The sequence below is a fragment of the Falco rusticolus genome, chromosome 9 (genome assembly GCF_015220075.1).
Source record: "Falco rusticolus isolate bFalRus1 chromosome 9, bFalRus1.pri, whole genome shotgun sequence".
In the NCBI taxonomy this organism is placed as follows: domain Eukaryota; kingdom Metazoa; phylum Chordata; class Aves; order Falconiformes; family Falconidae; genus Falco; species Falco rusticolus.
The window spans coordinates 21769184-21783924 of NC_051195.1; the positions used below are offsets into that span (position 1 = coordinate 21769184).

At 37.6% G+C, this 14741-nt stretch overlaps 1 protein-coding gene across 8 annotated transcripts in view; it reads left to right on the forward strand.

Annotated features, from left to right (window-relative positions):
* PCDH15 (protocadherin related 15) overlaps positions 1-14741 on the forward strand; it is a 442830-nt gene that overhangs the window by 96442 nt on the left and 331647 nt on the right. For 4 of the 8 annotated variants that reach the window (XM_037400858.1, XM_037400859.1, XM_037400854.1 and 1 more), the window contains exons 3-4: positions 4049-4063; positions 4764-4829. In XM_037400858.1, the coding sequence (XP_037256755.1) occupies positions 4049-4063; positions 4764-4829 (81 nt within the window). The remainder of the gene's footprint in view (positions 1-4048; positions 4064-4763; positions 4830-14741) is intronic. The other 4 variants (XM_037400861.1, XM_037400860.1, XM_037400856.1 and 1 more) reach the window with 1 other exon arrangement.

Genomic DNA, 14741 nt, shown 5'->3' on the forward strand with positions numbered 1-14741 from the left:
GGTGGTGTTCCCTGCTACTGCTTGCTGGCTGCTGTTTGATGTGGCACAGAGCCTTTTTGCAAATAAACTATGTGATGGAAGGAAACCATCCTGTCTTAGCGATTGCAATAGTTTTATTAAAATGTTGGTCTGTTACTTAGGTGCATGTAAATATTCTGGTAATAATCTGCAGTGTGAAATTGAAATAATTACAATATTGAATAATTGAGGCGCACAATCAGATATAGAGCACTTTAAAACAGAAGAACAGGCAAGTAAAGTGTTGTGTGAGTGTTTCCTTTGTAAGTCACCTTTGGTGCTGAAATTATCTAGGTTTGTTTGTATTGAATAAAGTAATCTGTTACTGCTGAAATAATTTCTGTTGAGGAACATTCAAATAAAAATTGAGAAAAAATGAACCCCATCTCATGATATTACTGAGGAGCATTCCTTGCAATCTTTTTTATAAGCAAATGAAGGTATTTTTCAAAAAAAGCTGAATGAAATTACATCTCTGTGCTGTTCCTGCTGTGGAAAAGCATTCAAGGATCTATTTTGTCTGCCGCCCCCCCCCCCCCCCCCAAAAAAAAAAAAAAAAGTCCCCAAAAAAACAAGTTTGGGCTGGAAACATATTTTTTTTTTAACTTCGTGGGCAGCATGCAGCCATTTCTCCTTTGTACTTACAGTGTTTGCACTGGTGTTGGTCTTTAGTTTCACTCATTTTTCCTCCTTGATGTTTACTCAAGTATATTTCTATAGAGCTTTAATTTTCCTAGACTAATTAATTCAGGCTTCTGTCATCTTTATAGGATGGACTCTATCCTCCTGATGATGGGAATAACCTTTCTGTGCACCTGGCTCAGTCTAAAGATGTTCTTTTTCATGTATCCAGTGTTTCCCACCAGGTCTCGCTGGTGCCTGGTGATGCAACACAGTGCTTGACTTATCACTGAGGTCTTATTGCTGCTGCTTACTGTTTGTATTTTGCAAGGAAAAAAAAGGAACCACCCATGTATTAACAACATGTAACTTTAAGTTTTTTAGTTGATTGTCTCCCTTTGAATCGGCAGCTTGTGTAAGTTAACAATTTTAGATTTATGTGTTCAGTGTATGGTGATGAATGTGAAACTAAATGAGGCTGTGGCATTATTTGGTTTGGCCTTTGAGAAGGGGAGGGGGAGATGTGACATGCATCTTAAAAAGCAATCGGATGTTTGGCTAGTACTGACATGGTGGAAATTGTATGAAGCAATCTGTGAACTCTCATCTATGCAATAAAACTACATGTTTCTTCAAACATTTTTTTTATTGGTGCCATGACAGTAATCCACAGCAAGATTTTTACTACACATCCTGTTTATTTTTTTCTTCCCTTGGCTATGCTCATTATAAATTTTATTGCTTCACCTGCTCATACTTGCAATAAATTCTCTGCAAACTGCTGAACTGTATAGTCTGTCTTTTCTCTGAGACTATCTATATCCAGATTTCGATGCTGAACATTGATTTTAAACAGAAGATATAATGACTTTGATTATAATTCTGGAAATCCTGATGTGTTTCATGTAAAACCAATCACATGAAAAGGGCACTAGCATGTGATTGACTTGTAATTTTGGTTATTTGCTTTTTGAAGAATGGAACTAGAGGTTGGCCTGATTTCAGTGAACTTTTAATTGAGACACCCAGCAAGGAGAAAACATCATCATGGAAACGTAGATGATGGTGAAAAAGCTCATTAAGCTTTACAAAAAAGTCATGATTATACTTTTGGTAAGGCACATGCAATCTTTAAAATTAAAATTTGCCCCTGCTTTGGGTTTCGTTTGGGTTATTTGTGCAGTAATTGCTGTTCAGTGGTGAACGATTTTTGAAAACAAAGTATCAGTAAAAATTTGTATCAGTGAGCTTTGCTGCCCTAACAAAGAGTTTGTAGAAGGGTCGTTCAGTTAGGAGAATATAAACTCCTAGAAAATTGTGACACATCTCTAGAAAAAGGTAGAGTTGTGCTGTTACAGTCCTGCTATTGCATCCAGCGAAAAAAATAAGAGCAGGGGGGAAAATCCTTTTTTTGTGTGGATATGCCAACGTTACTTATTTTCCCACATGATATGCTCGTAGGAAACTACGGTGAAATGAAAGGTGTAGTTTTTCAGATGATCTGTTTTGCTCTGTTAATGCCTTCAAAACAAAAAGCTTTAAAATTATCAGCAGAAAATGTTCAATTTTTGTTTCAAACTAAAGCATAGAGTAACAAAAGGAATAAGTACTGAGAATCTGTTAATAAAATAATTTTATTTAAACTGCTTAGAATAGTGAACCAAGTGGACTCTTGAAACTCTACAAGCAGTGTCACCGATGTAAGGGAGTGAGTGGGTATCCACACAAGCTCTTTGTATTTTACCTTCAGAGCAAGGGTTGCCTGTTTGTCTTAAAAAAATAAAATAAAATAAAAAATATTTACTTTTGTGTGTTGTGGTTTAACCCTAGCTGGCAACCAAGTACCATGCAACTGCTCACTCATTCTTCCCTGTCTGTGGTGGGATAGGAATGGGGAACTGGAAAAAGGTAAAAACAGTGGGTTGAGATAAGAACAGTTTAATAGTTGAAATAAAGTAAAATTAATAACAGCAATAGTATTTGTAAAGAGGAGGAGAAGGAGAGAGAGGAATAAAACCCAAGGGGGAAAAAAAAAAAAGTTATGCACAATATAGCTGTTCATCAGTCCCTGAGCAGCAATCAGCCACCCCTGGCCAACTCCCCCTGTTTATACATTGGGCATGGTGTTCTGTGGTATGGAATATCCCTTTGGCTAGTTCAGGTCAGCTGTCCTGGCTCTGCTCCCTCCTGGCTTCTTGTGCATCTGCTCCTGGTGGAACATGGGAAACTTGAAAAGCCCTTGAGTTGGGGTAAGCACTACTTAGCAACAACTAGAACATCAGTGTGTGATCAGCATTATTCTCATCCTAAATCTAAAATACCGACTGTGCCAGCTACTAAGAAGAAAATTAATTCTGTCCCAGCTGAAACCAGGACATAGTGTGACTGTGTTATCGTTAGTATTAATTCAGGTGTCGTTCAGGCTGTTCATAAATATTCAGCCTGAAGGAATGCCATGCTATCAATCCTTGCCCTTGGTGTTTAGAAGTTTGGTGTTTGGAAGTTTGGTCTTGCAGTCAAACTCATCAGCTGAATAGCAAAGCTGTTGCTAGAGGAAATTATCATGCCACAGAGATGTCCTTTAGATTTAGAGGCTTCACCTAAATTGAGATCTGAGTAAATGCTTCACTGTTTTGATCTTCCTTCATAGGTCTTGTCTGTGCTGGGATAATTACTGTCTGTAATTAGCTGCAGCGTAATTCTTTTGAAGTCTATGAATGTGTAATTTTTTTTCCATAAGCTGGGAAATAGCATTTTACCTCAGCTTGCTCTTGTGTTTAACTTACAGATGATTTTCTGTTGAGATTTTTGTGTAAAGCATTTAAACCTTTCCAAACAAAACCAACGCCCCACCACACCCACCCCACCCCCCACCCCCCCAAAACCAAACACCAAAAACCCACCAAAACCCCCTAAAAAATCCCCATGAAAAACAGTGATACTCCAGCATTTCTTTCCTTGGCTAGATACCAATTAGCCATCCACACAGCCGGGTCCATGTCAGGAGGATCAGAGTAGCATCTACATGTCTTAAATAACTGCAGTTTCGTATACAGTTCTCCATGGTTAAATGGGAAGGAGAGTAATTGTCTTTTTATCATGTAGTTTCATCGATACTGTGAGGCTCTTTGAAAATGAAAAGCGCTGCTTAATTACCTTTTATTTCTGTATGCTTTAAAGAGGTAATATTTTTCCTCTATTTAATGTAAAATACAAATTGTTCACAAAGTACAATAATCACAGGTAGTATACATGCTTTTATGTATTTTAAGACTACACCTATGTATTTGCTAGATCTGCATGTACTGCTTTGTCTTTGAACCTATCTTTTAGTAAACCAACAAAATCTTACTTATTTTCTTTCGTTATTCTGCTCTGCTTCCATTGATGACTAAACTTTTGACTCCAGACTGGCAATATGAGGGTAAGATGGCAAAACGTAACTTCCTGAACATTGCTTGTCTGTTCTTAATTTTTATTTTCCTTAGAACATTATTAAAATTCTGTTCACTCTCTTTAATTAGATCCTTTTCTTGCGATTACATTCAGATTATGTTTGTTTTTGTTGTGAAGCTTTAATTGCAATTTACACCTTTTAATAATTTCTTTGTTATTTATTTGGGTTAACTTACCATTGTATTATCTCTGTCCTGAAAGGCTTCTGCTTCACTGAGATCCCTGGTGGTATCTCTAGAGCAAGACATGAACAGGTTTATTAGTGTAGCCATCAGACTGTATTGTGGTGGTATGTGACAAAGATCCAGGGTATGTATGTTCATGACATGGAAAGGAAGGCTGACATAAGAGATAACAGAACAAACTATATTCAATTTTTGCTGTTTAAGTGTTTGTTTTAAATATGGATCACTATCTGAGACGTTAAAGCCTTTGTCATCAGATTCTCCCTTGTTTTATGAAGTTTATCTGAGTAAGGGATAGGCAAAGAGCTCAGATTTTGATCCTCTGTGAGTATACTTAGCTTTGTAGCTCATACATACGTCTTATGTAAGTAAATACTTGTCTTTGGTATGCTGAACATCCTGACTGGTTTTAAAAAAACAGCAACAAAACCCCCAAGATCCTTCTTCTGGAATTAGAAATAACTTCTCTTTTCATCTTTATAGATTGCAAATTGGCCAGAACAGGTCCTCCAGCCACAATAGTTCCTATTGATGAAGAAAGTCGGAACGGTGAGTGCACCTTGGTTTTCCGTGACACCACTTTGCTTACTCAGTTTTAGCTAATCAGGGTTTAGAGGCGCATGTGGGGGAGTGGTGTGTCCATGTCCAGCTTGGCAGTGAGAGCTGGTCTCTGAAAACCAGTTAACAGGGATTGCAGGTGGAAAGGTAACAGTAATCCAAAATGCTGAGAGGTGTCATTGTTTCCTAAAAAATCACACATTTTGATGACTGTGGTCTCTGACTCCAGATAGCTTTTGTGAATATGCATTTAGTTTTAGCAAGTATTTAGACCACAATTATTTGTAATACAACAGTTTAGCTCCCTTGTTGGTAACATATCAGTTTACTTTTTACTGTCTGACTTATGTCAGTATGATATTATTGGAGGAGAGAGTTCTCAGTTTTTGGTTTTGGTTTGCGTAAATAAAGCTGAAACCTTTCTATGAAGCTTGATAGGAGGGTTAACATTGCTGTTGTCTGGGTTTCACATACAGCTTTCAGAAGATTATTTCTTGGTTTCCTCTAAGTTTAATAACATCAGTTTATGGATACCTCTGAAATGACAGAACTTGCTTGTATGTAATTATGGAAACTTCAAAAGAAAATGCATGCTTGTTTTGTTTTTATTTATTCTCCTGTCAAATCATACAGTTCTTGCAATGCTGAGCCTAGAGATCAATAATTCATTTATGCAGCATACTGTAATGTAATCAAGTGCTTTACCCTGTTAGAGTGAGAGCTTTGTACAGGTGACTTCTAATATTATTACTCTTTCCTGCTTTTTATTTTGTGATTATTTTTTTTTTTTTGCCTTTGTAAGCTAGGCAGAGTTGTGTGCTCAGTGTGGTTACGATTTATCATATATGGGTGCCTGAAATGACACACAAAGTCCAGGTCATGCTGGTAGAACCTTTCTGCTGTTATCCTTGAGAGAGCTGCTTGCTGTTGGAATTGCTTATGGTCAGATAGCTAAGTGTCTACAGGTTTCACTGTTCAGAGAACCAAAAAAACAACAGTTAATATGCCTCTGAACTGAAGAACTGTGTTAGCTGATACAGTAGTAGCTTTTAAAAACAGACTGTTTTCTTCCTGTGCTGATTTTTCTTGCAATCATGTTTTCTGAAACTAAAAAATGATGATTGGTCTCAGAAAAATGAAATTCCCCTGCTAATCCTGTCCCCGTGCTGAGAAAGACTATTTTTGCTGTTTGTTTTGGTTTTTGTAATGCAGCCTTGGTGCCATAAAAGTAACTTAAAGTGCAGTATCACTTTAAGTAGAAAGCTGTATCATGTTCATATCATGCTTATATCAAGTGGAAAAAAAGCAAGTTGTTTTTTTTTCCTCCCAGAGTGTGTAAATGGTGTGTGATTACAACATCATGATAGGTTTTATTCTTTAATAGCATAACTTCTGTGTGTAACCTGTGCTGCAATGTTAGTCAACTTTTGTTAAAATAGTTTGGTATATAATGGTGTGTCAAAAGTTCAAGCATCCAGAATCAATACTGCGATTTTATATCTTTTTTTCAATGTATGTACTATTGAAGATGTCTTGGGATTTGATGCGTATAGACTAAGTGTAGCTGTATCACCTTGTTGGGAAGGCATCAAGTATTCTTGCTTATACATAGGGAATACTGGCATGTTTTATAGCATTTTCTATTTTTGTGCTAGCAGCACTTGAGTTACTTATCAGGAGAATGTTGTGGGAACAACAGCTAAAACTAAGACTAGATGTTCACCATAGTCATTTGAAATAAACAAAAATTTAGAGAAACAAAATGCTCACAGCTCTCTAATTGAATGGCATAATAAGCATTTTTCAGCTTTTTAATGCTTGATTCAGTGTTTGTAAAACTAGAAAGTTAAATTTTCTGTTGAAATGTAACAAGCAAGAAAGATGGTTAACAAGGGGGAGGGGGGCAGGGGGGGAGGTGTGGATTTTCCTACAAGCTTTGCATGTGTCTGCAACAATTTACCTTTTTTGCTATGAATTCCTGCAAACCATTAACTCCACATCAAAGTCAAAATTGGAAGTAAAACTTCAGTTCACATTGTAGTTATGAGGTGTATCGCTTCCATTCTGTAAGTCACAATATGTATGAAGTAAATGGATCTCCTGGGAAGCCAGCTCTTGAGTTGAAATGTCCTTAAACCTTTTGCTGTTTTGAAGTGGCAAGTTGTATCCTCCCCACTACCATCTGTGACTGTAGAGACTCAGCGGTTGAGTCAATGTTACTACTTGTGTACTTCATTTTAAATAATTGTTTTTACATTAATCTTGCTTAAACAGAATGTAGATATTTTAAAATAGAAAAATAGTCACAGCAAAGGATTTGGAGCAGATACCAGCAGATTTAGTTTTCCAGCTCTGTGTGTGTGCTCTTCCAGATGTCGTCAGGTTCAGGGCAAATGCTTTAGCTTGCTGGAGTCAGATTTGGATCCATGCCAAATGATGGGGTTTGTTTTAACTGAAAGCGTTTGAGTATGCAGATGTGCACGCACACATACATATTAGGGAATTAGAAGACTAAGTGATCAGGTAACACTTTGTTTCTTGGATCTTGGATGATTCCTGCATGCAACTGCACTTTTTTTTTTTTTTTTTGGTGGGGGGAGATGGGCTGGCTCTTTGTGGTCATGTTCACACTTTTGGTTTAGATGCATAATCAATTTATGTTCTACAGCATATAACACTGCCCTTGTAAAATTTCCTTACGTATTTTACACTACAGCTACAGCTTCAAATGACTAGTGAAAGAAGCAGACTGAGAGCCAGTTCATCACCAGTAGGATCTAGTGGGATTTACAGAATTATCCGTTTCATTCAGTAGAAACTGTTTGGGTACCAGAGTTCATCTCTTCTGGCCTTTTAATACTTCCTGTGCATTAGAAGATGAATCTATATAAATGGTAACAGGTAGTAAGTCAGTCAAAACAGCTTTGCCACCAAAAAACCTTCGTAACAATCTTGAGATGGGAACAAACAGAGGATATAAAGGCTAAAAAGGAAGGTCAGCTGAAGCAGTGTGTTGTGGTGAGAAATGTTTTAAGTGTTTGATACATTGGAACCTTGGGTGCAAGGATTAGACATTGCTGCATTAAAGACCATGCAGACTGAAAGTAAAAAATTGTGGATATCAATGCCAAGATCAATGGGTTGAGTGCATTTACTGTGTGTGTGAATTCACTAGAGTAGTTTATCAAAAGCTGTTTAAAATAATTTTCCATTCAGTCTCAAACTTGGCATTATATAGTTGTTAAAAGTGATAGCAAAACTGTAGTGATAAGTGTTTGGATGATATATGGATTAGGTCAGGAGTCCTCAAACTATGGCCCACGGGCTGGATACAGCCCCCCAGGGTCCTCAATCCGGCCCCCGGTATTTACAGACACCCCCCACCCCCCACCCCTGCCGCGGGGGGGGAAACCAAGCAGCCGCAGATGACTGCCTGCCACTTCATCCACGCACTGGCCCCCTGGTTAAAAAGTTTGAGGACCCCTGGATTAGGTGTTATGCAACATTTCCAGTGACCAGACAAACTTTGTATTGGAAGTGCTAATGGATGCAGAGAAACATTCCACCTGTATTTGTTCTGATATAAACAAGTATGTCTCTAAATCACTTAAAAGTATGAAATCTAATCACGCTATTTTAATTCCTTGCACTGCAGCTTTTAAAGGTCTGTTGTTGACGTTGGACTGTCTCTTCTAAGGTTGTAGAATGAAGATCTCAAAATAGTAACCGAGTGAACATCTCTGTGACCCTTCATTTCATCCAGTGCACACATGCATCAAGTTCTGGCAACTGAATAAACAGAAAATCCTGCTCTTTAGAAGTGTATCTTTAGTTCCACTGTGTTGAATGTTACTTCTCAGCATACTGAGATCAATCATTTCTAATTCACAACAAGTTTGGAGACCAGATCTCGAGGAATAGAATTATTTAATAAAATAAATATTCCTTGTTTTCATAGTCAGACACACAGTTACCATGTGTGACTTAAAGGTGTCCTTGAGAGATAGCACAGATGTTAGGATTTTATAGTTTCCCACCATTGTATTAATATATCTTTATACCGAGTAATATCAGTACAGTAGTATGTTATAGTTGTGTTCCTGTGAAAAATCCTAAAGGGGTGAACTCTACATTTCTTAAGGTGCAAATAAATTATTTTTTCATTTTTCGTTTGTTTAACTGTATGGGTGATAGGACTTGAGATCATTTTAACAGCAAAATTTAACAGCAAAATTTAATTCTTTTAGACGTACAGGGTTTTTTTACAGGCAGAGATTTTATTTTCCCTCATGGATTTTTTTTTTTTTTTCATTACTGAACTTGAGACTTGGTTTTAACTTGTTTTGAAGAGTGACGGAATGACACTTATTCATACTTCAGGCTTTTTCATTGCAACTGCACCCCAAGCTTTTTAGGAGCTTTCTTTTAGAGCTGCCTGTGCTTTTTTCTGTAAGATGAGCGTACTTGAAATACTAAAAGGCTTTGAATCTTTAAAAAGGGTTTTTAATGGGAAGTAGACTATTGGGAAATTACTTCTAAAAGAGGCAAAATTGAAATCTGCCAGATATGGGTGATGAAAACAGAATTTGGAACAAAATGCAGAGCAAGCAGGCTGCAGTGTTGCAGGCTTCCTGGCAGGATGCTGTGGCCTCGCATACAATGGGGTGCACAGACAAATACTTCTGTCACCTGTTGCTTGGTGTTTGCCCTTTTTTATTTCAGGATAGCTACAAAGTTGATAGAATACGGGATGAGTACAATTCATATTTTAGAAGATACTTCTTTTGGGTATAAATTACATAGCTAATAGCCAGTATGCTAGTCAGGTACCAACAGAGAGAGACTGTAACTCTGAAACGTCTGCCTTAATGTGAAGAACAGTATGAAGTGGTCTCTTGGTAATGCGTTCACAACAAAAACTCTGTAGTTATAAATATTTTTTGTGTTCTTGCTTATCATAGGTAAATTAGTAAATGTGGTTCTGCTTTCAATTTTATTTTTGGTTTGGGTGTTTGTTTGGCATGGGTTTTTTTGTTGTTGTTTGTTTGGGTTTTTTTGTTTCTCCCCCACCTGCCCTTATGATGGTGTAGAGTGATAATGAATAGTGGGACCATCTCCACAAATTATGTGATCTCTTTTCTTCATACATAAATCTCCATGCTGATTGGGGATGTTTGGTATTTATGCAAACACAGGTAAGCACAGGAATGAGCTTTCATGCCTGTAGGTGGGTTTGGTATAATTTTTAAATCTTTTCATCCTCCTGCTATCTTGACAGCTATCTTTTGTCAGCCTGACTTCCTGGGAAGGCAGAGGATGTGTGATCACTGCAAATCCCCATCAGTAACTCCCTGTGGTGAGGGTGTGGGGTATTTGCCCTGCTACTATTGGAGCAATTTATTTTCAGTTTAATTGATTGTAGTACTGAAAGTAGGGACTTGTGTGCTAAGGCACATTGACAGTGTCACTGCAAATTTCCATGTTGTACCAAACTACTTTAACTTATTTTTCAGGGGCAATTGACAGGGATTGAAGAAAATATCTCGAGGCACAAAATCTATAGTCTCCCTTCTGAGACAGGCTTAAGTGTACTAATACATTTCCGATGGATTGTGTGTGGTAGCTTCTAAACAGCCGTTACTTAATAAAATTTTCAGTGACTACTGGTGTGGGCTGGAAATAAACTTATGAGCCTTAAATTAAGGGTCCTGCTATCCATCTCCGGCATGGATCATATGCTGATTTCAGTCTGGCTGCCTTAAGACATTTTGGTTAAGGGGAAAAACTGATTTAGTAAAATACTATTTTCTGATTTGGAAAGTTGCTGTGGTTGAACACAAGTATATTGAGAATAGCTTTTGTTAAGAGTTGTGACTCTGTGGTCTCTTCCTGCTTTTCTATTTCAGAAAAAGGATGGAGGTGCTTCAGCATCTTAATTTTTTCAAATAATTCTTCTTACAGAAATAATGTACCTGATATTATTGCTGTTTTGAAATTCTTTTATCTGAGAAATTTTTGGTTTTGCAGTTGAATTTTGAACATGCCACAAGGCTATATAATTCGTTTAAAATACCATTTATCAGGTTGTTTTTAAACATTCAAAAGTTCACTCAAAGTGTTTGGGTTCTTGAAACCCAGTGTGTTTTTTCAACAAATACTCAGATTTATTTGGGAGAAGTGTTATTTTACATCCTAAGAGTTGCTGAATTCTAATTAGTGGAACTAAAATCTGCAGCAGTTAATCTTGGCATTTGGCCCTGTAAAGCCTTAGTAGGGACAGCAGACTGAGATGAGAATGTCAGACATGTAAAGGAGTTTCAGCTAGTGTCCTGTATGTTTACATAACTCTCTTTATTAGTGTATGGTGAATTTACAAACCAATATAAGTTAGAAGACTGTTCTGTAAAATTTTGCAGTGTCATGTAATGTAGTGTCATTAAAAGCTCGCGTTTATTTCATATACTGACAAGTAAAACAGTGCATTTCAAGCTCATCCTTTCCCCTTTTTGTTAGGAAAAGAAGCAGTGGGAAGGAAGGGAGGTAACATCCATCTCATGGTAGTGTAGCACACTGTCCCAGAGACATCACTGGTGGAAGGAAACAGTCTAAGCCTGGTGAAATAGCTGTTTCAGTAGGAGCTTTTCACATGGTGCATGCAGTTCATGTGGTTGTAGGCCTATTAAGTCTTTGTCATGCGTAAGGGTTGCTCCTTTGACTTACTGCACTGTCTGCCCTAGCACTCTCTTTAGCTGGGATAACATGAGTCAGTTGACACTCAGTGGGGGAAAAAGATACAAATATTCTGAGCTGAAGACAGCCTTGTGTACTCAGCACTTGATCAGGACTGAAAGCTATTCCATGCAGATTAACAAAGACTAAAATAGAGCTGAGCTTTCAGCCTTAGCGCTGGGTTTTTTGCTCCAGGAGGGAGGACTTTTTTTTTTTTTTTTTTTTTTTTTTTAGCTGTACAGATATTAGCCTGTTTCATAGAGGTGTTAGAATTCATGAAGTTATGTGTTCTTGTAAGTTACAGTTTTCTGTCTGTATAAGCCTCTCAATCTTTAATTTTAAACCAACGTATTTTCACCTATTACTTCCTTTCATTCAAAAATCAGCTTTATGAAGCATTATGAAATCAAAGTAATCTTAGTTTCACTATTTCAAATCATTCTGAGAAAAAAACCAACTCTGAGATGTTTGTGTGGATGTGGAAAGGGAAAAGACAGAGCTGTAGATTTCGTATGGAGTTATCTTAGTTTCCACGTAAGTGCAGTTTGAGGTCTCTCCATTTAACTTTCATTCGGTATGCTATTTCTGTTGTAACGGTCAACAGTTAAATTCCTGTAATGGAAAAAAATAACAACATGTAAGCTACTAATTTAATTTTATCATTGCTTTGGAACGTTTCCTGGGAGAAGCTGCTTCAATCAATTTCCAATCTAAGTTATGCAACTGTCTATATGCCTGTGTGTCCACAGATAGATTTATCTCACATCTTTAGCTAATGTTACAGCTTCCTGAAGTTTTTGTGAATGTTTTTCACCAGCTGTGGAAAGTATTGCTCTTCCAATAAATCTGTACCAATCCAGAATTTGGTTTCCGTCGCAATGGAGGTGAGGTGTGGTGTGTGTATATATATGGTAGTGTAAGTTATTACAGCCAATAAGTAAATCTTTGAATGAAATATTATCGTGTCGTACAAGAGGAAGAGGAGTTCGATCAACTTTGCTTCTGAAGCACCAGCTTTTCTTCAACTGTAAAGTTAATTCCTCTTATTGTGCAGTAACTGCCACTTTCCGAGGTCCCAGGTGTATGTACATCTGAGAATGCTTCAATACGTTTAGGTACTTGTCAGCCAAGATTGCAGTTCAATCTAGTGGCATCAGTTAGCTACTGATACAATCTAGACGGCTAATATGATTGTAGTGTTGTGCATCAGTAGCCTTTTGCTGAATTTGTGTGTGCTGATGCTATTCTGTGATCATTAATACCGGCTCTGTGCAACATTAGATTAGCCAGCAATACAAATCTGATCTGGATCAGGCCCAGGCACATAATAACATTTTGTCAAATTAAGTCATGCAGTGTGGAGTTTATTCTGCCTTTATGTTTTTGTATAGGAAGAAAGGTGATAACATTAGATCTAATATCTCCAGATTAAGTAACTTCTGTCAGAAGAAGTTACCCTTTCAGAATGTTTTGGACAAATTTTGACAAGAGGAATGGATTTGTATTGATTTGTGATGCCACATGGCTGCACAGTGCTAGGGCTGCTACTAAAGGCTGAAAACTGAATTTGTCACATTGTAGAGTGCTGTATAGTTCAACACCATCTTCCCACACCCTGACTGATTTGTGACCCCAGATGTTTCCTATTGATGCTTCTCAAAGTCATCCAGATGAACAGCTGTGGCGTGGGCTGTTCTAGGTTGAATGTAGATGTGGCTCTGAAGATACAACCAGATCTTGAGGCCACCTGAAAAGAAAGCCCAGAGCTTGGTGTTCTCAGCCCTGGCCAGTACTGGGTCTAGTTCTGGATCATTCAGGGCATTCCTGTACCGTTTAGGAGTGTATTGGTTAGACTTGCGGAAAGGAGTTAGTTTAGGTTGTGGAAATCCACTGGGAACAGCATACAATCCAGGAAAGTTTGAGCAATAGCATCAGAAAGGGACATACTGATGACCGCTGTGCTTCTTGGCTTTGAGATGGGAAGTGTGCAGCAGGGTGCAAATGCAAGAGTATCAAGGGACACCCAATTATAGATGATTTGGTTTATTCTTCTGGCAGAACTACTTCACACTTGAGCTTTTTCTGATAGCTCTGGTCCAAGCACTGTCCTACAGTTTTCCATAATGGAGGAAAATTGGCTAATATGCTGCAGCTTAATGATGTACTTTTAGACTATTCCTCTTTTTCATGTCATGACTTGCATACTTGGTTGCCAGAGATTTAAATTTCCTTCTTTTGTGTTCAGAGATAGAGCCAATTAGGACTAAAGCTTATTTGTCTTATTCAGCTGTTCCAAGAATCATTATTATTAAATGCAACAACAGGAATATTATCAGAGCAGAGCAAGTTTATATTTCAAGAAAGGATGAATTGCCTGGGAGAGTATAGCTGCTGTTCTTCTCGGGTAAGAAGCTTTAGAGTCGAGCAGATGAAGGGTAAGTGTAAGAACTAGGTAGAACTAAGTGTAGGCCAAGGCCAGGTTGGATGGGGCTTTCAGCAACCTGGTCTAGCGGAGGGTGCCCCTGCCCATGGCAGGGGGGTTGGAGCTAGATGATCTTTAAGGTCCCTTCCAACCCAAACCATTCTATGATTCTAATTAGAAATTAGAAAACAGTCTTATACTCAGCCAATAAATTGTTTTCAACAGGATGGAGTATGGAATATATTTTGTAACTTGTATTTGTGGTTCTCCTCCTTCCTGTTAGCTGCTGGCTCGTATCTGTTAAGTGCTCAACTTGCTGTCTTAAGTAGTTTAAATCAAAATGTAAACTAGTGCAACTAAGTATCACTTCACTGACAACTTGATTTAGTTTATACATTCATGAGATGGGGAAAAAAGGCCTAAATATATGGAAATTATTTTTTGTTTCATTCAAATCTGTTTGTTCATTTCTGTTCTAAAATTATGCATTCTTAGGATATCAGTATTCACAATCTCATTGAAAAGTCATGAATCAGTTTGTTGTCTAATACTCTTTTTATACCAGAGATTTAAATTCATGCTCACATGTTTTTCATGGAGGTCAAATGTGTAAAGACTAAAGAAGCTGTAAAATGGATGAGCTGCTTATTTCACTTCTATTCATGAGCACAGACATCAGCAGTGACCAGTATTTAAGCAGAGCCTTTGTTAAAGATATTTTTCAGTAATTTTTTTTAAAATTGTCTTAAGAA